This window comes from Polypterus senegalus, chromosome 2 (assembly GCF_016835505.1).
Source record: "Polypterus senegalus isolate Bchr_013 chromosome 2, ASM1683550v1, whole genome shotgun sequence".
NCBI classification, from domain to species: domain Eukaryota; kingdom Metazoa; phylum Chordata; class Cladistia; order Polypteriformes; family Polypteridae; genus Polypterus; species Polypterus senegalus.
Window position 1 is genome coordinate 238,073,489 of NC_053155.1, and position 27,219 is coordinate 238,100,707.

General features: G+C 36.7%; 1 protein-coding gene across 1 annotated transcript in view; it reads left to right on the forward strand.

The window, feature by feature from the left end:
- The window catches only part of scel (sciellin), a 94,683-nt gene that overhangs the window by 34,136 nt on the left and 33,328 nt on the right, over window positions 1-27,219 (forward strand). The window contains exons 6-14 of the mRNA XM_039746316.1: window positions 858-890; window positions 3,124-3,147; window positions 4,769-4,801; window positions 6,329-6,394; window positions 8,789-8,857; window positions 9,597-9,659; window positions 14,473-14,550; window positions 19,671-19,745; window positions 22,124-22,192. Of these exons, the coding sequence (XP_039602250.1) occupies window positions 858-890; window positions 3,124-3,147; window positions 4,769-4,801; window positions 6,329-6,394; window positions 8,789-8,857; window positions 9,597-9,659; window positions 14,473-14,550; window positions 19,671-19,745; window positions 22,124-22,192 (510 nt within the window). The remainder of the gene's footprint in view (window positions 1-857; window positions 891-3,123; window positions 3,148-4,768; window positions 4,802-6,328; window positions 6,395-8,788; window positions 8,858-9,596; window positions 9,660-14,472; window positions 14,551-19,670; window positions 19,746-22,123; window positions 22,193-27,219) is intronic.

Consider the following 27,219-nt stretch of genomic DNA (forward strand, 5'->3'; position numbering starts at 1 on the left):
TTTTTAAGCCAAACAATTACCACTTCAATAAAGTTTATTGTGATGTTGATCTTTCAATCTGATATCTGATTCACCTACACAATAGGTAAAGGAATACTTCACCCAAAAATTATATTTTTTTTACATATTACGTACCTCTTGTAGGTTGTAGTGGTTGCTGAGAAAAAAAATGTAATCTTATATTTTTATGAAGAATGGGGAGGAAAAAACAGTATGATATAATAGAAGCCAGCAGTGGCAAATGCTGTACAGAGGCAAATAATGTGAAAACTCGTTTATGGGAGTAACTTTGTGAACTGAAGACAGGAGTCTTGACCAACAATGGAGTAAATCCCAAGAGGGTTTAGTTTTCTGTTTATGATGTGTACTGATTATTCTGGAAGTCAATATTTAACAATGTTTTATCTACAAAGGATGTGTTTGGTACAATCTGTGCATACCACTGGACAACTGATGTGTGGAATATGTGATACAAGCAATGTAAGATTTTTTTTTCTGTTTTCCATCGAAGTTTTTCACATAGTCGAACACCATTGGTCATTATTATCTTCTATTATGTCATGCATTTTTCCCTCTTCATTTTGAAGATATGAGATTAAACTTTCTTCTCAGCCACTACTACAAAGTATATGGGGTACAAGATCACATCACATTCTACAATTCACCCTTTCTGACTTACAAGATTCAACAATAAAATTAAAGTGTATTTATTTTATGTTCAATTTGACCAGAATCTGCCATTGTTACAAGAACTTATAAAATGTTAATGTTAAGCACATGCTATTCATATTCTCATAAAAGGCCTCTTTATTATAAAACAGTCAAACTAATACTTCTTTATATTTTCACATTTATAGGTTTAGTTCCAGTGAACAGCTTCCTACTGGAAAGTAAGTATTTTTTCAAAGTATATTAAACTGTATAGTTTTTGCTTATTGTATTTGTAATCTACATAATGTAAAGCTTGTAACAGCTATAATTTTAAATAATTACAACAGATGCAATCAATAGCATTTGAATGAGCTACAGAGAGTTAAAGGCAAGAATGAAATATTTACAGTTTGTAGCTCACCGAGGTAGACAAGCCGATTCAGCCTCCCGATAAAGAGCAGAGGTGCGACGTTCGAGCCTCAATCTTTCCAGCCATGATAAGAGGCCAACCCATTTCTTTGGCAGTACGGTAGCGCAGTGGGTAACGCTGCTGCCTCGCAGTTAGGAGACCTGAGTTCACTTCCTGGGTCCTCCATGCGTGGTGTTTGCATGTCCTCTCCGTGTCTGCGTGGGTTTCCTCAGGGTGCTCCGGTTTCCTCCCACAGTCCAAAGACATGCAGGTTAGGTGCCTTGGGAATCCTAAATTGTCCCTAGTGTGTGCTTGGTGTGTGGGTGTGTGTGCCTTGTGGTGGGCTGGCGTACTGCACGGGCATTGTTTCCTGCATTGCACCCTGTGTTGGCTGGGATTGGCTCCAGCGGACCCCCATAACCCTGTAGTTAGAATGTAGCAGGCTGGATAATGGATGAATGGATAGCTCACCGAAGTAGACAAGCTGATTCAGTCCTCCCGGTAAAGAGCAGAGGTGCGGGGTTCGAGCCTTGTTCTCTCCAGCCGTGATAAGAGGCCAGCCCAATTCTTTGACGGCATGATGGTGCAGTGGTAGCGCTGCTGCCTCGCAGTAAGGAGACCTGAGTTCGGTTCCTGGGTCCTCCCTGCATGGAGTTTGCATGTTCTCCCCGTGTCTGCGTTGATTTCATGCAGGTTAGATGCATTGGTGATCCTAAATTGTCCCTAGTGTGTGCTTGGTGTGTGGGTGTGTGTATGTGTTTGTGCGCCCTGTGGTGGGCTGGTGCCCTGCCTGGGATTTGTTCCTGTCTTGAGCCCTGTGTTGGCTGGGATTGGCTCCAGCAGACCCCCGTGACCCTGTGTTGGGATATAGCGGGTTGGACAATGACTGATGACTGGGATAAAAAGCACAATCTCAGAACTGAGACTCATTGCTGCAGTTGCAGTTTTCAAGTTCAAACCGTACTCTGGCACATGTGCACATGCATCATCTCATAAAACATTATCCTCACAGTGAACTTTTGGAATCATAAAAACTCAAGGTCAGGAATGAGGTCTGTAGGAGGTAGTTGTGCAAAATGATAATAACAGCATTTGACCAAAGTTTGCTTCTCTTTTTCGATTTTTGCAACATGAGTAGAAAAATTGAATCCAGGCTTTATGTAGTTTTAGAATGAGCAATATCGTCAGTTTTTAAAATTGGCGTTGGTGAAGCTTTTTTAATTGGCCTTGGTATAGAAGTAGAATTTTTCTGCTTGCTTAGCTCTTTAGGCCTTAACAATGTTAATATTTCTTCAGTTCTTCAGTCTGTCATAATGGTGACTGTGCTTCATTTAATTATTGATTCATTCAATGGTTAGAGGTCTCAGAGCTTCAGGATTACATTTTTCTGTGCAGTGTATATATTCCTGTAGTTTTTTAATGCATTTTTTCACCAGGTATTCTGGTTTTGCTTCCAAATCCCAATAAAGTGGAGATTACGTTAATTTGTAACTTCAAAAAATTATGATCTGCAAAAGGACTGGCATCTCTACTAGAGTTCATTGTGGCGTTGTACCAGATAAAGGGAAATAATTTTACTTGGTTACGTTTGGGAATCTGTACAAAATTTAGTTATCAAATATTTTTTGTGCAAATATAGTTTAATGGACAAATTATGAGAAATTATCAGTTTTTTAATTTACATAATGTATCTTAAGATTTTAATTTAACTCACCTACACAAGAGGCCACTTTAATTTCACCAGTCAGCATAACTTGTGCATAACTTTGAGATGTGTGAAGAAAGCAGCGTACACCAACCTATCTACAATATACACGGGAGAATGTGCAAACTAATCCTAAACAGAGAATATTCTGGGGCTCGATCCAAACGCTTGGGAGTTGTGACAAGTAACCATAACCACTGTGCTGCTTGATAAAGGAGGTTCTGCTTCAGAGTTTATCTGCAAAACAGAACAAAAAATAGACATAAATGTTCTTCTTACTTTATTTTTTAGTGTGGAAATATTTTATATGTTCTCTTTTTCATTTGAAATATGTTTTTTTATTTCTTCTTTTTTTTAGAGACACAGATGATAAATATAAAAGGTAGGAGCATATTCTATACAAGGGTGAACATGATTTTTAATATCTTGTATATCATTTAAAAATTGTACAGACTAGTATACGAAGCTTGTTTGATAAGTTTGGTAAATTTCTGTGAGATGGCACCACAATTCATTTGGTGACGTCACGGCTAGCAAGTGTGACTCTTCAAACTAGGTCAGGCCAAATTTCAGACAGAAGTGACACGTTGTTTACGTTCTACAGACGTTTGAAATGATGTTTTCCAAAAAATGGCGTTTAACTTGGCTTTTTTAACATACTTATCAAATGACCCTCGTATTTTGAAAATCTTAATACAGTATAATATTTCTAATTTCTACTTTTTTCATGAATGTCAATCTATGTCTATCCCTCTTACTCTTTCTCTCTCTTTATACACACACATATACATATAACACTCTGTGAAGCTGGAGTATCAGTAAGTAGCTTTGTTTAGTTATGCTTATATAGAGAACAAAAAAAAAAAAAAAACAAGAAATCCAAGAGTAAAGACTATCGTAGTCATGGAGTAAAAGTTCATTTTGCAACTGTGGCCCAATATTTATCAACATAAGCTACTGGTTCATAAATGAATTCTGACCTCTGGGGTTTTGCAGTCTTATGTAGTCATCCCAGCAGAAGGAGCAGGGTGTCCACCACAGCACTGGAGGTGACACCATGCTTCTTGGGAATTGTCCACCTAATCAGGTTTAAAGGGAGAAGGCGTTACCATCTGTACATTTCCTTTCCCCGTAGACATAATGCCTACCTGCTTTGAGACTTGAAAGTGATCCAATAGCACTTGTGTATGGAAATATATATATATATATATATATATATATATATATATATATATATATATATATATATATATATATATATTTATATATACATATATATATATTGTGAGACTTGCCCGGACACCACCAGTCAGAAACCACATCTTTATAAAAAGACACGTGTTTATTAATCACCACTACGTACAGGATCGCAGTCCCGAACACCACACAATGCACACAGCTAATTAATCACCACAATAATCCCTTCTCTTCCTCAGTCCTTGGCCGTCTGTCTCCTCCTGGGAGGTTCGTCCTGCTCCCACTCCCGACTCAAGCTGCTCGATTGTATGAAGGCGGCCCTTTTTATTCCCATCCCGGATGTGCTCCAGGTAGTTGATGATGACCTTCCGGCAGCACTCCCTGGTGTGGCGGAAGTGCTGGCTTTTGCACCGGAAGCACTCCGGGCGTCCCTGGCAGGTTCATCCGCCATCTTGCCTGGTGTGGCGGAAGTAACAGTTCTCTGGGTCCCACAAGGCTTGAGGCACCCCCTGGCGGTGTCCACGGGTCCTAACAGGCCAGAACCTCTTTGCTCCTCTCCCGTGGTCCTCTCCTAGTCCAGGGTGGTTGCCCCCTTGTTGCCCAGAAGCTACCAATGCCACCTTCCAGTCCTTCCAGTCATCCCGGCTGGGTAAGAACCCCAGACATCTGTGACAATATATATATATATATAACAAAACAAGCCGTGATAGAAGACTCTGAATATTGAGATTAAGACTCATCGCTTTATAATATCAGCCATATAAGAGTAACTACGTACAAAATTTTTTTTTTTTTTTTTTAAACAGGCAATCTTCAATGAAAGTAGAGGAACCAAAGATGTAAGTGATTTGCTTATTAAATGTAAAAACCATCAAGGAAAATTAGCAATCAAGTAATGATAGCTTTAATTTAAAAAGACATACTGTATTGACACAATCATAATCTTTTACTTTGTATAAAAAAACTTGCAATTTACTTGTAACTTTTTTCTAATTGTGCATTTAATCATAAAACCCCTTCTAAGAAACAATCAAGATTATAATAATAGAAGATGAAATAATACAACAAATGTGTAGTGATTGGGAATTGTTATGAATTGTTTTGCTTTAATAAATGGTTTATAAATGGTTTGAAACTTCAGGGAATCTTTTGGGGTGATAGTTTTCTTTAATGTTTTACTACAGAAGGCGTTCATATTTTTTAATGTTATGCTTAATGTTTGCTGTGACTCCATTTTGTTTTCCTTGTGTAAGCCACCATCTTGCAATTTGCTTGTTTTTATTTTTATTGCCAAAGCCACTGTTGTTGCATCACAAGTGCAAACTTTACGAGTCCTCACTGTGTGAGTGTTACAAGTTGAGATTATGGACAGGATCTACACATGATTTTAGTTGTGATTTCCTGATAAAGTTTTATTCCCATGAAATTCTGATTAGTTTTTGGTTTAATCTGTTTTTTTTTTTTGGCTTGATGAACATTTAAAAACTTACAGTTTTGTCCTTATTTCGTAAATTGTTACCATCCAAACCTGTGTCCTTCTTTTCCTCCTATTAAGAGCACTCACTACAAGTTGCTTTCCTTTATTTCATTCACACACATATTGTGAACACTGGTCTACTTTTTATTCAATAAATGACCAAGTAAAATCTATTAGGCATTGCTTGCCACCCAAAGTTAGACTTGTTTCACTATTAGGACCTTTGAGGACAGGATGATGTGTTTATCTGATGTTTTTTGAAGCCATAGATGGTGAAAGACGGTTGATTTTTTCACATCGAGAGTCAGGTGAACAGAGACAAGCTGTGATGGACTAAATGGGCATTTCTTGCCATAATCGTCGTGATGCTTCAGTCACTTTATAATGACTGCAGCTAAGATGTGAGACTCAGAGTCCAGAGCTGACTGCAATAGATGTTTCTTTGGTTGTCTATAGAGTATGATAATTGTAGGAATTCAATATATACAAGGAAATGTCTCCAACCCATTTTACTAATGTAAGCAGTCTCTTACAGATACCTTTAAAATACAGTACAAGGAATACAAATAAAGATGAATACTGCACACTGAGAAAAAGGGGCATGTGAAGCTTTTTAGGTAGTTTGGTGATCTTTTTGTTTTGAACATAGTGGCAATTTAAAAATACAACTACAAATGAGTTCAGTGAAGCAGGAGCAGCCTGAAATATCCAATCAGTTCCCTAGCGTTCTTGAAACCAGGCCCCTGTGTTGACATGGCACCTTTATGTTTGGTTTCGTAAAAGACACAAACTCAGAGCATAATGAATAGTGAAAGAAAATAGTTTTATTTTTTAAAAGTTTTAATACGAATCAGTGGAAACTATAATCATTTTTGTTTTTTAAATGTAGGACAATACTAACTTCTAACCCATTTTCATCTGGATTGAAAACTACAGAGATGGAGACAAAAACAAGGTACAATCATTAAACTACAACAATGTGAAGTAGTTTTTTTAATATCTATTTCATCTTCTATAGCAATCTACTATATAATGCATTGCGTTGCTCATTTATAAACCTGTTGTTTCCAGTTGAGCCATACAAGAAGCCTATATGAACAAAGTTAAAACATATCATTGTCACACAAAAGAAAATTCAGTGAATAACTGAAACAAGATATACTAATGGTTAAAAAGGTAGAAAAACATAAAAAACAAAACACCAAAAAGTGATTGAAACATGTCATAATCAGTAGGGGGGGCGGTACGGTGGCACAGTGGTAGTGCTGCTGTCTCGCAGTTAGTAGACATGGTTTGCTTCCCGGATCCTCCCTGCGTGGAGTTTGCATGTTCTCCCCGTGTCTGCGTGGGTTTCGTCCCACAGTCCAAAGACTTGCAGGTTAGGTGCATTGGCGATCCTAAATTGTCCCTAGTGTGTGCTTGGTTTGTGTGTGTGTGTGCCCTGCAGTGGGCTGGCGCCCTGCCTTGCGCCCTGTGTTGGCTGGGATTACTCCAGCAGACCCCTGTAGTTAGGATATAGCGGGATGGACAATCAGTAGGATTCCAGAGTTTTGCAAGCTGATAGTCCATCTTAGTAGTAGGGGTGTTGTACCGTGTTAGCCATTATGGATGCAATGAGAAGTCAAGCAAAATGACACCTTTTACTGGCTAACTAAAAAGATTACAATATGCAAGCTGATGAGGCAACTCAGACCCCTTCTCATAGTCCACCTTAGTAAAAGGATAAGTGACGGTGTGCCTGTCTGTGTGTTTGTCCGGTTGCTATGTTTCTGACATTCCAAAAGATGGCACATCACAAACATTTTTATTATAAAATGCATTGCATTTGTCATTTCAATGGATGGCACATCACAAACATTGCTTTTACGAATCCCATACCAAATGGCATATACCAGAGACATAGGCATTGAATGCATGGGGCACTGCAAATGTTAATGTTGAGGTCTACATTGACTACTCTGATTTTAACCCAAATTAGGCAGGTAGCACTAGTTAAATTGTAGAGCGGGTCATTCAGTGTAAATGACTGATCCTCCAAACTGGAACAGAAGCTGTAAAATACATTTTCATTCAACATGAGAATATGAACTAGAATCTGTAGAGGAAATACCATGGAGGAACAACTGTAAGGGCACATGTGGGTGTGATTTTTAAACCAAACCAATGAAGCAATGGCAATTTCTATGTACAACAAACTCATGGGTGGAAGAATCGTTTCAATTAGCATTTTCATCCCATGGAATGGAAAATGAAGTGTAACTTTAGTATAAAGCTTTACATTATCTTCACTATGATTTGAAGACTGCTGAGAAGTAGCAAAACTGGGAAAAAATAGCACTGAAAAGGTGATTCAGGTGAGCTTCAAGAAAACAGATACTACAGGCTTGCGTTTTTTTCATGCAGTTGTGAAAAGCTGAAATGTTGTGGATAATGAAATTTTAGCTGCCTGTTTTTAGGCACTGAGATTTCCTGTATCTCTGATCAATTGTAAAATTTGATAAGCTATTCCTATCTACTGTAATTACCATATTCGCGTATGACGATAATGGATTTTATAGTTAACTAAAGCAGTAGTTTCTAAGGTCAGTCCTGCAGGACAACTGTGGCAGCAGGTTTTCAACCCAACTAGCTTTACTATAATTGGAATGTTATTTACAGATGTTATTAGCCACTCTACAAAGTCTACAAAAAAAAACAGAATTTTATTTACAAGTGTCTTTGTATGGCACATGGACGTACTTTAATGTCCGTATCTTTAATTTTGAGATTTTCATCATCCTTATCATGATTTTCCAGGTATCCTAGCCACTGTTTCCTACAAAGCGCACTAGGTGGTCTAATACTCGCATAGCTGCTGCCATTCACCATTCTGTGTTGTACTGTATGGCCAGGTGTCTACTTCATTCATTACTAATACTCATTATTAGAATACAATTATAATAACATAAGAGTGAATTAACAGGAAAAATGACAAAAGGGAGAGAAGTATAATTGAAAAAAAATCTACATTCATTATAAATATACACCTCACACTACTGTGCTTCTTTGAATGCAGAATAAGAGAAGAAACAATAAATGACTAGCTAATAAAAAAAAAGATCAATTCAAAATAAAATGACCAAGTGATTGTAATACAAGTTGGGATGAAAACCAGCAGTCACAGGGATCCTCCAGAACTGAACCTGTGAACCACTGACCAGAGGTTTTCTAGAAAAGAACACTATTGGAAAAGAAAACGATTTACACATTACTGACGGTTTATGTACGTTTAATTTGAAGTTTTTGTTTTAATTTTCCACTAGGAGTTTCGTTGAGAATAATTTATTTTAAAATTATCTTTTTGATTAAGCATTTCTTCTAGATCAGCTCCAGATGGACAGAATGCTTCTGTAATGCCACAAGTGAAATCTCCAGTCAGGTGAGTGTTATAAATACACATTTAAGATAAAGGAGGAATATATTTTACACACAGACAAAAAGGCTTTCTTTCTTTCTATTAAATCAATGCATGGCTTTTGTTCATGCCATTATCTATCTATCTATCTATCTATCTATCTATCTATCTATCTATCTATCTATCTATCTATCTATCTATCTATCTATCTATCTATCTATCTGTCTGTCTGTCTGTCTGTCTGTCTGTCTGTCTATCTAGAGAATGAAAAATGTATCTTTCTTCATTTGCCATAAATTACTGGCTGCAAGGAATGTGGTTTGGTGAAACACAAATAAAGCATCAGTATAACAGCGACGTTCATCAGAGGCCTTTCGAGTTATACAGTAAATAAACCAACAACACAGGGTTCATAAGACTCACAGGTCAAAATGATAGGTTAATGCACCTCACTGCTTGTGCCTCAAGTGCTACTATGCAACCTGACAGGCTTAATCTTGATAGACCTCAATTATTTACTAGCTGGGAGAAGGTTGTATAGCCGGATATGAAGTCTCTGTATAGGGCGCCACTTAGAATAAAGACTGATTTCATTGATCAATCAAGTGAATGATTGTTGGGTACTGGATGGCCTTTGCAGCACCTTGGCACACAATAATAGGAAGGAAATAACACTTAATAAAATCGGCAAATAAAACATTCATTTAAATTATTGTTTGAATTTTATCCAAAATTAAATAAGCATTTTTTTCTTAATTTGCAGATCCGACTCCACAGAAACCAAAAGGCTATCACTGTACGCTTCAAAATATGACAACGCACCAAGGTATGGGTTTTATATTTGACTTTTTTCTCATCTCACAAATTCAATTTTGTCTCCTGCAACAACATAAACACACAGCTTGTGTAAAATGTGATGTCAAATGTATATAAAAAATTACTTAGGTTTCATTTTAAAAGCATAATGAATGTATATAATTCTTTATTTTATACTTATTCATATTTTGGCATATATTCAAGTGTGTGTGAGTATCCTAGAGTGGTTTGCCCATGCTTTTGACAAAATCAACAACAACAACATTTATTTATATAGCATGTTTTCATACAAATGACGTAGCTCAAAGTGCTTTACAAGAAAAAAGAAAAAATATGTAAATTGGGCGATACTAATTTGCAAAGAATAAAGTAAGGACCAATGTCCAAGGAGGAAAGATAAAACCAAAAAAAGAAAACTCCAGATGGCTGGAGAAGATAAAAACAAAATCTGCAGGGGTCCCAGGCCACAAGACCGCCCAGCCCCCTCTAGGCATTCTACCTAAATGATCTCAATCAGTCCTCATGGTTTTCAGGCTTCACATGGAAGAATTAGGCAATGACGGTCATGTGGACCTCTGGCTCATAATTTGACTCATAATTTGAATATTTGTACTGTACACGCTTTCTTGTACTTATTACTGGTTTACTCCGATGGATTGCAGACTTCTACTGATATTATATATACAGTAATGTGCAATATTTACTGTATTTCCTCAGAGATCTGTCTGAACATCCTAATTTCTGTCTTTTCTAACAATAAACAGTTTGCAGGTCATACCATCTTGTTGTGCAGTGCTAGAGATGATGTGTGACACAACAGAATTGAACTTGATTTTTGGAGTTTGAACTTGATCTTCACTTTTACCATTTGAAAACAGCTGACTAAATAGGAATATAACCCCCAAGAGTTTCCTCTACTGTATTTTATATTAGTCAGGAAATAAGAACGGCTGACTGTGAATTTAATGCTGAGCAGTTCTGAGCTATGAAAAATCACGACTTTGTATTTCTGTATGTTTCTGTTGGCTATGACCTTCTTGAATAAAAATCAACCTTTTGCCCCCTAATGAGCAAACATTTCATTTTAAAATCAACTGGAAAAATAACACAAAATGAACCAAGAATGCAGAACACTTTAAATGTCAATGATAAAAAAGCTTACTAGATGAATAAGGGTTGAAAATATCTGAAAGCGGTACAAACCATTATGATTTTGTAAATCTATGCTTCCATTGTTTTGCTTTAAAAATTTGTAGCTGCCTGCTGTATAAAGTCATTACTGGTGAATTCATGAAAACCTATTTAACTATTTACTATTAGTTGACTTCCAGATTCTAGAGTAAAATGGCTGAGGCTAAGTAACACCCATAACAATTCTTAAATGTTTTCAGGTAGCTGTGTGGCAAGCTAATATCGACATGTGCTGTTTTCAATACAGGACATGTGTTAGGATATCACGCTAATTGCCTTCTGAAAAGCAAATCACTGATGACTGAGCAGAAGGCAGCATATACTTGTTTTCCATTTTTATTTTTATCTGAAAGAGTCTCATTGCCAGAAAATACTAATTAATTTACGCAATGTCTATCAATTTAGAGAATATCTCAAATTAATTCAATATACTGAAGTTATTTCAATCAAGCACACTTCTGTTTTTAAGGTCATTCCACTATACACTATCAATTAAAAAAAAAAACCACACACATCTGCATGAGTCAAAAACACAGGAAAGGTCAAATAAAGTTAAAAACAGAAAATGTCATAGTAATCATTATAAATCAGTTATTTACGGCACAAAGGCTGAATCTGGGACACCACTAGGTTATGACCATTATTTTTCCTCTTATGTAATATTGTTGCTGTTTTTATCAGAATATAGTTACACCCAAATTTTGTAAACTATTTTGAAATAGCTTTAATATCAAATCCTATTTTCAGTGACATTTTAGGGTTTGTCTCCTAAATTAAAATGTAGAAATTATGAAATTATTTTTATCTGTGTGTTGTAAATGTATTATAGGTTTACCTTATTTTAGGTCACAAAAAATGAATCAATAAGCAGAGACCTTGATTTACATTGCTGCAAATATGCTGTGCATGCAATAGCTAAGAGAAAAGTATGCTGTACTCCATTTATCTACAGGGTGGTCCAGATCTAATTATGAAGATCCAGATCATCTGGATGACTTTGATTTATGTGGGGGCGATTCCAGTTCGGCACAAAGACGATTCTTCATGTTGTCAGCTCGCACACTTCTCGATGGTTTGGGATTTTTCGGGTGATTATCTATAAGTTATAGCATAATGAAAATTGCATAATTAGATCTGGACCACCCTATATTAAGTGTACTAGCAAAATACCTGCGCTTCGCAGCGAAGTAGTGTGTTAAAGAAGTTATGAAAAAGAAAAGGAAACATTTTAAAAATAACGTAACATGATTGTCAATGTAATTGTTTTGTGAGTGTTATGAGTGTTGCTGTCATCAAGGATTTGATTATCATTATTTCTTTCAATCAGGTTCGTATTTGGAGGATGTGTTGTGTTCAAGTTACATTCCCTGTTTGTCAACCGTTGTAAAGATAACAGGTTTCATTTATCGAAGTGTTCACTAACCAAATCGGTACTCATGAATCTAAGATGTTTAACAGGCATTCCCGGTATGAAGTTGTGGATTTGCCTGCGAATATTTAGTGGCAGCGTGTCTATGAACATAATTTAAACTTAAGCTTTATACCTTGCTTTCCTATTGATATGTCTACAAAGGCTTGCTCAGCTTCAGAGGGTTGTTCCTTTCTTACTGCATCAATAAACAGCTCGTCTTCCTCATTATCTGAGACATCACACACTGCATGCACAGGTTTACCTTTCCCAGTCCTGCAGACTTTAGCGAAATGCTTCAATTTACCACATTTTAACACTGTCTTCCTTTAGCTGGACATTGACGTTTTTCACTGTGTGCTTTGTTTCCGCAGTAGCTGCACTTATGAATATGATTGTATGCGTCACTCGCTTCATATTCTTTTGCTGCCTTCTCAATTGTGTAATGCATTTATTGTTCAGTGCTCTTTGGAGCTCTTGCTTGTTGTCTGTGTACTGCGTTCACAGTCAGTTCACGTGAGCCGCTCGGAGTACATGCATCGAAGATTCTCAGCTGTGCTTGTGCTATCTTGTGATGTCCACGGCTTTATTTAATGTTAGCTAAGACCCGTCATTAAAAAGTTTCTCTCACACTTTTGCTGCGTTTGTGCCAAACACTATTCTATCCCTGACTATCTCATTTTCATTTGCATAAGCACAGTCCTTCACCAGCAATTTTAACTCCATTACAAAGTAATCAAAAGTCTCATTTATACCCTGCGTCTTCTCATTAAACTTGTATCTCGCGAATATCGTATTCGTTTTAGGCATGACAAACGCCTCGTAGCGGCAGCGTGTCTATTGGATTGCTGCTGACGGATGCCCTTATATGGGCAGGCACTCAATTACATGGGAGCCGTGGGTATGGGGGACGCAATATAGGCAGGCAGCCAACTACGTGGGAGGCGTGGTGATGGGGAATGCAACTCTGCCTCACACGGCGACTGAGCTGCAGGCTATGGACATGTGTATGTACGGAAGTAGGATTCAGTTATGACCGTCACACGTAGAATTTCAAAATGAAACCTGCTTAACTTTTGTAAGTAAACTGTAAGGAATGAGCCTGCCAAATTTCAGCCTTCTACCTACACGGGAAGTTGAAGAATTAGTGATGAGTGAGTGAGTGAGTGAGTCAGTCAGTCAGTCAGTGAGGGCTTTGCCTTTTATTAGTATAGATTATAATTTACTATGTCACATTTGTGTAATTTTAGATTAATCATTACCTTTGTATGATTATATATAAATGTTTAAGAAATAAATTGCCTGCATGCTATAGAATTGTGAGTACAGCATGCCTGTTAATTTACTTTTCATGTTCTGATCACTGCATGTCATACAGTATATGGCAAACACCAAATATATTAAACATACTAAATTGTGCTCTTAAAAACTCTATAAAAACCGTATCAAGGAATTATACAGAATTAAATTTTATTGTGAAATACATACTGTATATGAAGTCAAAAGAGGCCAATGGACTGCTGACAAAATATGAAACTTGTGCTCTAACCTTACACAACTTTTCTTTGATTGTGAAACTTTCTGAGATGCTGGAAATTGCAAGTGTGTGACACCAACTTTTATATCATTGTGACAGTGACATCAAATGCTCTTTCTTCTGATGATTACATGGTAGCAATGTGGATAACAACCATACACTAACTCCATCAAAATGGAGACCTTCCATAAGATAGTAAAAGTAAAATTGAAACAGAATACTGTAGAAAAATAGGTGAAGATAAACTGCAAAAAAGACAAAAAAGAAAAACAAAACCCCAGAGTGGAGCCTGTGACTATCTTAGAGTGGTGTGCTTATGATTTTGGCTAAAATCTCCACAGCAGGACATACAACAAAATACCCAAAAAAAACAAAGAAAAGGAATTCTGGGGCATTGGTTGTAGCCATAGGTGTGACATGACTGAAGCAGAATAACGTTCTAAGGGAAATATGAAACACTGAAAAAGTCTCACAAGTATTTTGTAAAATGTTAAAAGAGATAAAGGTACTTATAACAAACACAGCTTTGATTCTAACACATTTGTACTGCCTGCCTATAATTCCCATGCTAAGCATCTCCATTGTTTTTAATGAGAATGTGTGTATTTATATATAGAATACAATACTATTCCACTGTAAAAGTATACATGACACAGGTTTAACCAACCCTTTTTATACTATTTAAAGAAAATCAGATGTGCAATCACCTGGTTATAGAGATGATTTGACAGATGTGACATCACCTACAGAGAAATTTGACAAAGGGTAAGAAAGGCCGTCTGAGCTACATGCACGTGACTAACCCTTAGAAGATGAACTATTTTCTTTGAACTACTAACACATTATAGGGAGGAGAGTTGTGCATGTCTGTGGGGTGCATGCAATATGTCAATGATGAATTTTTAGGCACAAATTGTAAATGCTAAACACTGGGGTTTATTGTTGGCAGAAGGTGAATATTTGAAAAGCCTATGGAAAGGACAATGTGTTGTTTGCTTTACGTTCCATAGGTGGGCTTTAGTGGTACAATTTATTTATTTATTTTTTTTGTGGAATCTTAGCAGAAATAAAATTTCCCTGGAACTATTGCTTGCTGAGAAATTAAAATTAAATGAGTCAATGAACAAAGGGAACACTTAAAGCAAAAAGATAAAGTGGAAATTATTCTAGAACAAGTATGAATGATGATGCTTGACAGAAAGTACCGGCACAATTTAATAGTGAACGAGTCACATTTATCAGATGAGAGTCATCAAAACTATTATTTATGTGGGCATACAAGTCAAAAGAGTAATGATACATTTAGCATATTCAGTGTTTTTATATACACTTTGTGTTTTGGACAGCCCTTTATATAAACAAGTGTAGAATACTGTAAAAGGGTTTATTTTATCAAAACTGCCAAAAAAATATTTAGAAAGCAAGAATAATGAAGTAAACACCTAATTTCCTTTTTTGTAAGTATGCAAAGGTTTTAGTTTCTTAAACTGGTTGGATCCCATATGAAAATGAAATATATTGCATTATATTATGAACCTATCAATATAATGTGAAATGCCTGAAGAAGGGGCCTGAGTTGCCTCGAAAGCTTGCATATTGTAATCTTTTTAGTTAGCCAATAAAAGGTGTCATTTTGCTTGGCTTTTCTCCATATGCACTAAACAAATGCATTTTCCTGCTCCTCATTTATTATTGTGAAACAGTGTGGTTTATATTCTGCAGCTTTATTAAGATGGGGGTTATCCTTTCATTTTATCATGCTTGTGATTTTGATCCTGTTCAGTCATTAATAAAACATAAGCAAAAAAAAAGAGAACAAAGGCTGCTGGAAGGGCATTACTGTCATAACCAGAAGGCATGTGAAAATAAAATAAACATCTTATGGTGGCAAAAAAGTGTCACCTAATTTAAGTAGTGACAAGGAGGTACAGCCTGTGCAGTCTGAATTCCCATAGGACTTTAATACTAATGTATACAGCAGCACTATACAAAGAGGCTTCAAAGAGCATGCCTCCCCTTGTCAGTATGGGCACCTCCATGTTTTAATGAATTTGTATTCAGTCTGGAAATATGGTGCAGCCTTAGTTTGTGGAAGACAGACACAGCTAAAGACATGAGCATAAAACAGTGGTTCTCAACCTGTGGGTGAGCCCCCCTAGGGGGGCACGAAGTAACAAAAAAGGGGGAGCGAAGATGTGAAAAAAGAAAACAAGAATCAAAAATATTAAAAAAAACATCTGTTGAAACCAAAACTAACTTAAACTACATTCTGATACTAGAACAATAAATATAAAGTTAGATAAATGTTGATAAAAGTTAAGTAGGTATAATAAAATATGCATTGTGATTGAAATAATTGCTTTAGACAAAAATAAAGGTTTGGGGACCGTCCCCAAATATTGTCGGTGAGACAATAAGCAAAAAAAAAGATGTTGATTCAAAGTCTTGAATTACAGTGAATACATAATTGAGACAAAATGGCGTTTATATGTAAAAGAAAAAACATGTGACAGGAAATGGTTGGCAGTCTGGAAGCTTTACAGGAAGTGACGTCTTCAGTGTTGGCTGGAAGTGACGTCATCAGGGACGGCCGGAAGTGACGTCATCAGGGGTGGCCAGAAGTGACGTCATCGCGGCCATCTTGAAAACCCGAAAGTTGATTTATTATTTCCCGTCTTGGTTTCTGTTGGCAAAAAGAGTTCAGGTAAGCACCACGTGACAACCCGTCATCTCGCGATGTTTCACTCACCTTTAGGCTCTCTGACTGCCTCCTAATCGCACATGTGTGACAGCATCTACATTTCAAAAAAATGTTAGGGGGGCGCGATTAAAACTGTTATGAAAACTTGGGTCGCAAATACTTAAAGGTTGAGAAACGCTGGCATAAAATGATGGTTGTCAATTTCAAACAGTGTTTCCTCAATGTGCTCCTTGAGAAAAAACACATCATCTGAACCAATCTCAGCCCAAACAAACCGATTAATCAAAGATACACTGAGAGCTTGCCCTAATGTTGACACTCGGATAACACGCTTGGTTACTTTTACCACCTTGACTGTACCCTCAGAAGGAATCATCAAATTTCCCTTGTTTTTTAATGTGAGCAAGTGGTGGCTTTGATGATATGATGCCAGTACAGAATCTGTTACCAAACTAGCACGGCACTCATCACAGGACAGCTTCTCAAAATCCCGTCTAAGGGCTACCTCCCACTGCTTCCTGAGGTGGATTTCTCTGGGAAACCTTCAAAGTTTGAGAAATGTTAACAGCTAACAACAATCTACATAGATAGTGACTAAATACGTTTAGCCAAAACGTTGTTTGGAGGCTCACTCGAGCACATAAATGCATAGCTTTTCTAGCTTAGCCTGGTGTAGCTAAAGTTAAGATTATAAAACAGGATTTTCTAATGGCCAAATATAACCAAAACAATTGTTCAGCCTTACCGATGAAATGTAATCCACCGAGATCTGATTTGGAGCGTACAGCGGTTTGTAGAATCCCAAGCAGCACATGCGTGAGACATCTTTATCCATTACTTCACTCCACAGCAGTGCCACTCGCAATATGGTGGCAACGTTGATGTACAATGCTTCTGGTCATGCGGTGTCTAATAATTCTATGTCTATGGTTCTCAAAAACAGGACAAATAATCATGGAGAGGAGAAATCGCATCTGCCCATCCAAGCTAAGGCAATTGGTGTTTCTGAATGCCAACCTGCACTAAAGACTTTTATCTAAAGTGTCATAAACTTTGGCCTTTATTTATTGATTTGTATGCTGTGGTTCCTGTGGTTCTGTGTTCAGTTGTTCATTTAAAAGTTTGATTAAAATGTTAAACAATAGTAACTGTGTATTTTTTATAACAAAAAATACATAAAAATAAGGCTTTTATGAAAAAAAAATGAATAAAAAAATGCTTACCAAAACACAAACCATTCATAACTGCTACATTTGGCTAAAATAGAAGGCTCCGAGTGACACTAAATGAAGAGCCATTTGGGAGCCATAAGAGCCGAGCCTCCCACCACTTTAGAGCACCTCTGCTCTTAACTATTTAAAATCACTGCCCCTGCTTTGAGTGCCACTTTCTTGAGGCATTGGATTGGCTAAGAAATGTGACACTCAGTGAGTCATCAAATTGTTCCCGCCCACTTTTAAATGCAAGTAGATATTCTGACTGACAGAGTCACACAAGTGGGTGCTGCTGACTGCAGCGTTTCAGAGGTTCTTCCAATTATTTAGTGAATTAAGTTAAAACCGAATTAGACTTTTAGAATTTATAGACGATGCACTCCTTTATATATTTTAGATTTAGACCTTTACGCAATATAAAGTACATCAATAGATTTTTAATAAATAAATGTGAAGAAATGCAGATAGGATTAAGTATCATACTAAGTCACTGTCCAAAACAAACTTGTCTCCACCAACCAGGTGGTTAAAAATAAGGATACTCAATTACAGCAGAGACTTTGGCAGCAGTTTAAAAACATTTAAGACACAAATTCATCCCTTTCTCAAAATGTTTTGCAATTTGCTCTGATTTCACCTTAGAGGTTGTAGTCATTATCTTAGCCACAGTATAAATAGAGAAATTATGCAGGATTAATAAATAAATTAATCCTCTCCATAAATTATCCTTTCCTTTTCTCAAAGAATATTTCCATTGTTTTTAGGTACAGTTCTGACAATATATTTCTGGTAACATTGTCTCGGACATGTCATCAATTTACACATGTACTGTAGAAAACTTAAGGCATCTTCAGATGTGAAATGCCACATAATACAATAAGACAATCAATAAAATACCACAAAAGAAAGTAAGCGATAAATAAGGAAAATATCATACACTAAAAATGAGACAAAGGAAATAATATTCTAAAACTCCAAAACTGTTCCAAAATGGCAAACTTTTTTTAGACATTCAAATGACTTGTGGAGCTGAAAAAAAATTTTCCTTTTTGACATATTTGTTACAGCTTTAGTTCTTTAAAGTCAGTCCTTGTTTGGAAACCTTAAATAAATAGGCATACATTTAACCACCATAGAGAGCGCGGAGTCAATACAGTTGAATAGTATGAAGGGTTCTTTTCCTAATGTCTAATTGACACATTTGGGTTACGCTGTAGATTCACCATAATGTGTCAATTGTTGTATTCCTGTATATCAAAAAAGCAAATTCTCTGTCATTCAATGGAATGAGGTGATTTATTTGTATGTGTATTTTAAATTTATACTCATAAAAAGTGTATGATAATGTATTTCAGTGTTCTTATATAGTTACAGTTTCTGTGTTTACAGTGAAAAGAACTCTACTGAAAAATACAATATTTTGATTTTCTGGAATACATTATAAATATATATTTTCCTTCCTTTCTTTAAAATGTTAGTGCATATGAAATATATTACATTTCCATATGGGAAAGTCCAACAGCTACCTTGCTTTTATTCTACAGTCACCTAAGCAGACATCTAAATTTCTAATTTCATTTTTCTGCTTTTTATTCTACATATTTATATGACAGCAAGTGTTTTGGCATACAATTTTAAGTGTAATGTCTGTTTAGTTTACACATCTCTGAATTAAACAATAATTAGTAAGTGTAGCATTTAACAAATCAATATTTTCTCCAGACATATAGGTAGATTAACATTTTTAAACTATGGTATTTCAGTTATGGGTCATTAAATCCCAAGCAAGTCAACTGCAGTCAATGCCCAGGAAATTTATTTAAAATACTTACTCTGTGAAGCTTTTATTTTCAAATACAATAATGTTAATTCTTATCGACAAGAAATGATTTTTTAGTGCAATACTTTGCTTTTTTGTGTTTCTGAAATTGTTCTATATCTGATGACATAAACTGCATCTTTTTTTAAAGAAAACCAGCTATTTTGAGTCCTAAACCTTCATCAGGAAACATGGTGGCAGACCTTAAGGGAAAATTCTCCAATGGGTAAGGATAGGTGCTGGTGGAAGGGGGTTTCAGTAGCCATTTAAGATTCTCGGGCATTCATATTGGGTCTGATATTCTCAGTTATTGTTTTTAATTAATGTACAGTATATTGTTGGAAGAATATGTGGTAGGCGCCATATCTGCAATGTAGGCTGTGTGAGACAGTATCGAATTTAAAATGGCGTAACAACAGGTTGACATTGCCTGCACGTGAGTGGACAAACCTTCATTGGTCATTTAGCTAATCAACCTGGAGGGAGTGTGAATAAATCCCTGCCTATAAATGACAAGGAGTTCAAGCAAACAAAGACATTTTTATTACTGTTCATTATATACACATACAGTATAGAAAATTATTTTCTACCTTCCTGATTTCCTCTATTATTGCATATTTTAGACACTGAAAGTTTTTATGTCTTCAAGAAAATCTGACATTAGATAACAATCACCTAAACGAACAAATAACAAATAAATAACACTTTTTTACTTATATAATTCCTTAAATAAACAACGTTATTCAGTACCAGAACCAATTACCCCCTAGTTAAACCGGTTAAAGGATAACTAGAATCAGCTGATTGCGGAGTCTCAAACAGTGAAGTTGTTTTGTTTGTACAGTTATTCGCCTCCCTTAGAGTCATTTTCACAGACTCCGCTACTCCTGGGAGGTTTGATTACAGTGTTTTTTTCATTTTGGAGGTTATGTCTCTTTCTGTGTTTTTGGGGAGAGTTAGAAATGGCTTTGCAGTCCAGTCAAAACTCATTAGTAACTTCTGATTGTGGCATTTGTTGAAATTTGTATTGGGAGCCTGACTCTGGCGGTAAGGTTAAAAATAAATCACATTTATATTGAGTATGGCTGTGTTCAATCAGTTGACAATGCTGATTTAAGTGAAACTAGTGATTCTGTTTGAAGACTAACAAAATTGTGTCAAAAATATACCACAGTAGAGGATATCAGGAAATTACAAATATTATTTTAACAGCACTCTACATATAATGAGTGAGGACGTTTTGTAGAAAGCTTCCTCCCAAGACTACCAAGAAGAGCAAAATACATAAAAATTGTGATTTTTTTACGGAGTAACTACCAAGTAAGGATAAACATGGGGAGAATACTAAATGCAAAAGTGAGCACAATTAAAACTTACAAGCACTCATCTTCTATCTCAGCAGTTGTCCCCCATCGATATGATGGGTTGCCTCCCTTCACTTACCCCCTATCGCTCACTTTCTGTTTATGCTGGGTGGTCTTCTTCCTGCCAATGACCTCTTGCTCCAACTCACCCACTAGGCATACACTTAATGGACCTTCTGGCTTGAGACAGCATTAAACCCTTTCAAAAAGTCACTTCTGGCCAAACCCCTAAGCTTTTTCTGGAGCTGGGAACAGAGACACCAGGCAAGAACTTCCTCCAACTTTGACCTTTGAACCACTGCATTCTTGGGCTCTACATGCTCCCAGATGGGATGCATCTTTAAGGCAGTTCCCTGGTGCCTGTCCTCTCAAAGAGAGACCCAATCCTTATTTTCTCAAGCTAGAGCCATGGACCTAAGAGTTATTTTATACTCCAGGCCCTCACCATTTCTCTATAAGGAGAGCCAGTTTCCATTAACTTCTGCCAGTTTCCCCTCAGGCCAAATTTCACTCTCTCTTTCCAGGCATAGGCACCTATTGAATTTTAAATATCTTACATGGCAACTCTTTCTCCTGCATTTAATGATGGCATGTGTCATCAGTGCTATGCCAATCCCCGTTTCTCGTCCTAGGGCTTTGCTGGGTGATGTAACAAAGTGTTTCTGTCAGATTTTGCAAAGCATGATCTGTATGAACTTTAAACAATTTACAAAATATCAGAGAGTACAGAAATCAGAAAGTGTCTAGAGGATGGGAAGGTGCCTTTCATCCTAGCCTTGTCCTCCAGTTCGTTTTTTACGGATTTTTTTTTAGTGTATTGTTGAGCTAACTTGCATTCTTACAGACATTTTGCATGAAACAAAAAGGCACTGTTGATGAGGATTCATTTCAGACACACAAGGGTTTCCCAAAATACAATTTAAAGAGAGGCAGGGTGGGACACAACCCATGTTCATGTGGAGTTTGTCCAGACGCTTGTAGTTTGCTATGACATATTAAAGATGTGCAGGTTAAACGGACTGATAACTCCAGATAGGACCTGTCTGGGTGGCGTTTCATGCAGATGGATTATTTATTGGAATATCTACTGGATTATTATTTATTGAAAGCATAATCTTACAGTATGTTCAGATGTTTTTTTGTGCTGGATAAATTTATTGCATGCAGTTGAAATATATAACCTCAGTGATTTAATTCAAAAATTCCACAAAGTTGTCTTTTATTCAATTTATGTTTTAAGAACTGCAAGTACCCCATCCACTACTAAATCCAGTGAAATTGCTCTGAATAAGGCGAACTTGAAAGACGGGTAAGGGTCTTGTTATAGAGTCATTTATTATTTATTGGAGTAATAACATTTACACGTTTCTCATCCTCATTAATGGCAGTGCGCCTTTTTTGTGCTTCAGCTTTTCTGCATTATTTGTCTATGTTATAAATATTTTTCATATTTATTTAATAGACTGTACTCTTAACATGTTCTTTGTGAAGGAGCTGCTGTTACCAACTGTGTTGCTTCCCTTAGAAATATTCATTTGGACCAAATTACTTTCATAGCATGGTACAATAGCTTTTCTCTACACGTAAATTTATTTTTTGGACTTCACAGTATACTTGCTAAATCTATCTAGTTAAAGTAACCTGTCTCTGCTTGTTTTTAAAGTTTCTATACACTTATAAAAACTAAAGCATTATAATCTGAGTGGCCATTGCAAGCCTCTCTCTCTAAACTATATTTCATGAATTTCCTTTGGACTGTAAGGTCCAGTGACCAACACTCAAAGTTAGTAAAGCATTTTGACACGTGTACAGTATTAGTCTGTTTGGGATTACACAGGCTGCACTCTTTTTGTTTTCCTAATGGCTCACAGCTTAAGACTAACTGACAGGCTACAGAAGCTTGCAAGCTTTGGTCCCTTCTGCGAATAACATAACAGATACAATTTTTACCTTTTCTTAGTTTTGTGTTGGCTTTGGGCTTGTTTACTTTACAAGATATTAGTATTTCATTTTTCAAGATGTGATTTCACCAAGCCCACCAGTTTTTTAATTCAGAGCATTAGAGATGCGGACAACCTAAAGAGAGAAATCTATAAGAATTGCCAACAAGCCAAAGTCAGTAACAGTAGCTAGAAATCAGGACAGAACCAGCATTCAAACATCAAGTTCAATTATTTAAATACTTTTTAAATTTGCCAATTTAACCTGCAAAATCTTTCCTTTAAAAAATAAATTGTTGATGCTAGATGATGCAAAATCCTGTAAAAAAAATAAATTGTTGACACCAGCTGATGTGTGCCATCATCTTTTATTGGGGCTCTGAACCATCTGACTGGTGGTTATTGCTACAAAAAGAGGCCATGAGGCAAACCAGCACACAAAACAACACAAAACTCATGGTAAAAAATGGCAAACATTATGTCATGAAGTCTGCATGAATATAAATCCATTATATTACAAATTATTTCCGTCGTGTCTGTGTTATTCAGCCTTGACCTCACCCCTCCACACTGCTTACCCAATCATTACTTCAACTGTCCACATCCTCTCACCGGACAACCCTGTGACGCTCTCAGTGGTGTTAAGTCACCCGTCAATGCAGTCGGTTATAATGGCAAGGAAGAAAAGCAAATGATCTATTCAATAATGTCGAATTTTATATTGCGATAGAAAAAAGAACTGCAAGAGCTGGTAATGAATGTCCAAAAAAGAAAATTAACAAAAAGCAGCTCTATATAATAAAATTCAAGAACAAAGAGAATCATCCAATAAACAAAAATGAGAAAAGTATCTTGAAAAGTATGTGAAGAGAAATGGAAAAGAGCAGCGCTTATAGAATGTAAGACAAAGTAATTCATAATATTGTTTTTGACAAGGCGTTAATGTAATTTAATTTTTTATTTAGTTTTTATTACATTTTACTTTTTTACCTCTACTTTTACTTTTTACTATTCTTTATTATTCATTGGTATGTAAAATATACAGTTACTAGCCATGTGCGCCCAACTACGTTGCCCGCGTTAAAGTTGTCTGTGAAGGGCTCCCTGTTTAAACGCGGCTGCCAGTTGTGATCTGGGCCCTTCGTCGCACAGTATTATGATTTTTTATAAGGGAAACAAAATTACAAAAGAAAACCCTTGGATATTGATTCGATAGGAACGGCCTACTCGGAATCACTGTCGGAATAGTAATTATGTGGTGGTGTAGGAGCATTTCTGCTTCTGTCCGTTCACAGTCCATTTTGTTTTCACGACACTGTTGTTTCCTCTCACGATCTCTTCTCAACCTTTGTCCAATCTCACAGGTTGCTTTGTGGCAATCCAAAGAGTAAAGCAATATACACGGAGCAATGGTTATATCCAGGCTCTTTAAAGCATAAATAGAGATCACTTCACTGAAATGTGAGAAAGCCACGGTATAACTGTGAGACGCGCAGCACTCGCCGTCTACAACGTAACAATAATAATTTCCGGAACGTGCTGTTGCGTTGTCATTCATTTTACCCACTGTCTTTTTTTCATTCATATGTTACGTAGGCATGTACCTTTTATCTTCGGCAATCTCATTCTCTAACCAGGCCTCAGGAGCTAACCAGCGTAACACTGTCCACCACCCCTTTCGTTATTCCGGCACATTGTTGACATCCGTGAGTAACAACACCGTACTAAACTGGAAGGTGGTCTATGCATGCGTGGAATTCGCGGACAAGCAAAGATCAAGATCTAATTGAATATCTCTTTAGTTAATTTAAAGCACAACAATTTGTTTAGTTTGAATGTCTGTGTTTTGAGGTGTGACTGGAGTACTACAGTCTTCAGTAGTATAAGCCTGGGGGAGATTCTTAATGCAATGCCTATGTTTTAGCTGTCTCTCTACTGCCATCTAGTGCTCCTTCTTCTAATTCATTCGCGGACAAAGATCAAGATCCAAATGAAGATTATATATAGAGATAATGAAATGCACAAGTAACTGATTTTCCATCTATATAACTAAGGACCAAACCATCTTCCTCCTGTGACCATCTCTTTAAAAACAATCGCATTCTGTAACGGAGGAGCACCCCGGTGGCCTTCAGTTGGCTCAGCCACAAGATAGTAGGCACTCAGCTCCTGCACTTGGGGGTTGGAGAGTGAAGGCGAACAGCGGGACAAGCAGTTAAGGCTAAAAATTTGTGATCAGTGGATCAAGTATAGCCTAAATGAACAATTTGGGCCCATCTCAGATTAAGACAGGAGTTTCAAACTGAACTTGTTTATGTGTGCCTTGCTTCTTTTAACATAAGACTGTAAGATATTAATAGTTATTAATCTGAGTCACCCTCTTTGTGTATCGTGAAGAGATCCTAGCGTGGACATTACATGTGTTTTTGCATTTGTCCGTTTGCTTTATATCTTGAAATATTATTTTTAAAGAGAATCTTAACTTTCTTCTCTGGTAATACTGGAGCTGAACTATTTGTTTGTGCTTTTTAACCTCATTCAGCTTCCATCATCATTTGATTTTCCATTAGGAACTTCTTTGAAATTGTATATATTTTTAATTGCATTGCTTATCCCTCTGTTTTACACACAGACGGTGACACAGTGATGCTGGGGTTTGCACTGCTGCCTTTAATAATTTTGTGTGTGTTTGTCTGTGGAGTTCACGTTATTCTCCTTGTGTCTGACAGGGTTTTCAGCTAGTACTCCGACTTTCCTCCCACAGCCACCCTGAACATGAGAGTGGGGTTATGCCAAAGGGGACAGAGATAGGCCCAGGCCCATGTTGTTATGAACCTCTGTGCAGAAGGAGCACAACTTGTTTATGTATAGAAAATATGCTGGAAGACTAATAACAAGTACAGATAGTAAATTAAGTCATCATCTGGAAAAAGCAGTATAGTAACCTGAATGTCAGAGCCTAAATAATCAAAATGAGGGTCCTGGTCAAAAGTACAAGCACTGTTCCTAAAAGTATTTTGTGTTTCTTATCCCTAGCTACAATAAGCAAAGGACTATTATTTATTTATTTTAAATACATTTTGCAATGCCAGGACAATGCTCCTGTCACAACACTTTCTTTAAAGGCCCCAGATGATGACATTGTAAATGAATGATGCACATTACCTGCCAGGTGCTAAGAAACAACATGACCGTGTCCATGATCTGAAACACAACATGGTGGTGTCCTACACCACAACAAAAGCACCCATTGGGAGTAAAGCAATCTTAAAATCTTAATGATAAAGATTGTTAAAACTAAGAAAAAGAAAAGCAACATGGACCAAACCTGGACAGATCATTCCATGCACTACAAAATGGCTCAGAATAATGACATTAATAATGATGGGTTGAACTAGTGGATAAGAAGATAGATGGATAGATTATTGGTGCCAAATTATCATTGATAATATACCAATACATTTTATAAATGTACTCATATGTAGGTCCTTTTAGTAACACAGGACCCTAGAATACAATGGTTTCTCTTAAGTTGATTAAACTTATTTTTCAAAAACAATTATTCATGTTTTGTGGTGGGCTTTGTTTCCTGCCTTGCGCCCTGTGTTGGCTGCGATTGGCTCCAGCAGACCCCTGTGACCCTGTAGTTAGAATATAGCGGGTTAGATAATGGATGGATGGATTATTCATGTTACATTTTTTGATCACATGCTTATAACTAGGGTAAAAATTATCTGAATACTACAAGGGATGAAATAACTAATACAGTACTAATGTTATGGTACATGTATTTTTCTAAATTGGAAAATTAAAACTTTAACTCCTGGACACACTTCTTTCTTGTTATTTTCTTATTATATATTTGGCAGATATCTCCACCCAAGGCAAATCATAATATGTTAACCTTGAGAGGCTTCAGTTTAAATGTTTTCCGAATTAGTTAAACACTGTGTCAGATTTTGTTTAAAATCTCTCTCTTTTATTTACTTGTAGACTCCAAATAGTGACATTATTCTGTGCTATTAAACGAACGGCTCCATGTGCCAGAGCAGTGCAATTAAACCACCATCTGTTTTTTCTTAGCTCTGTCTTTCACAGCAGATTGTTTTAGTAATCAGGGTCTAATCCACCTACATGTATGGCTACTTAAAGTCACATCAGTCTGATAATCTGAGTTAAAAAACGTAGAGTGTTTTTCTCAGGGCCTAACTGTAGCATTAGTTTTAAATAAACCTGTCCCATGTAAAGCATCTGTGGCACTCGTTTTAGACCTGGATGAGTTCTGGTGGATTTTTGCTGGTCCGGTATGACCTTAATCTCATTCGGGAGCACATGCTGCAGTTACTTGGTCACCAGGTGACTCGGACCACACCAAGTGGCATCACGTGTCTTTAAG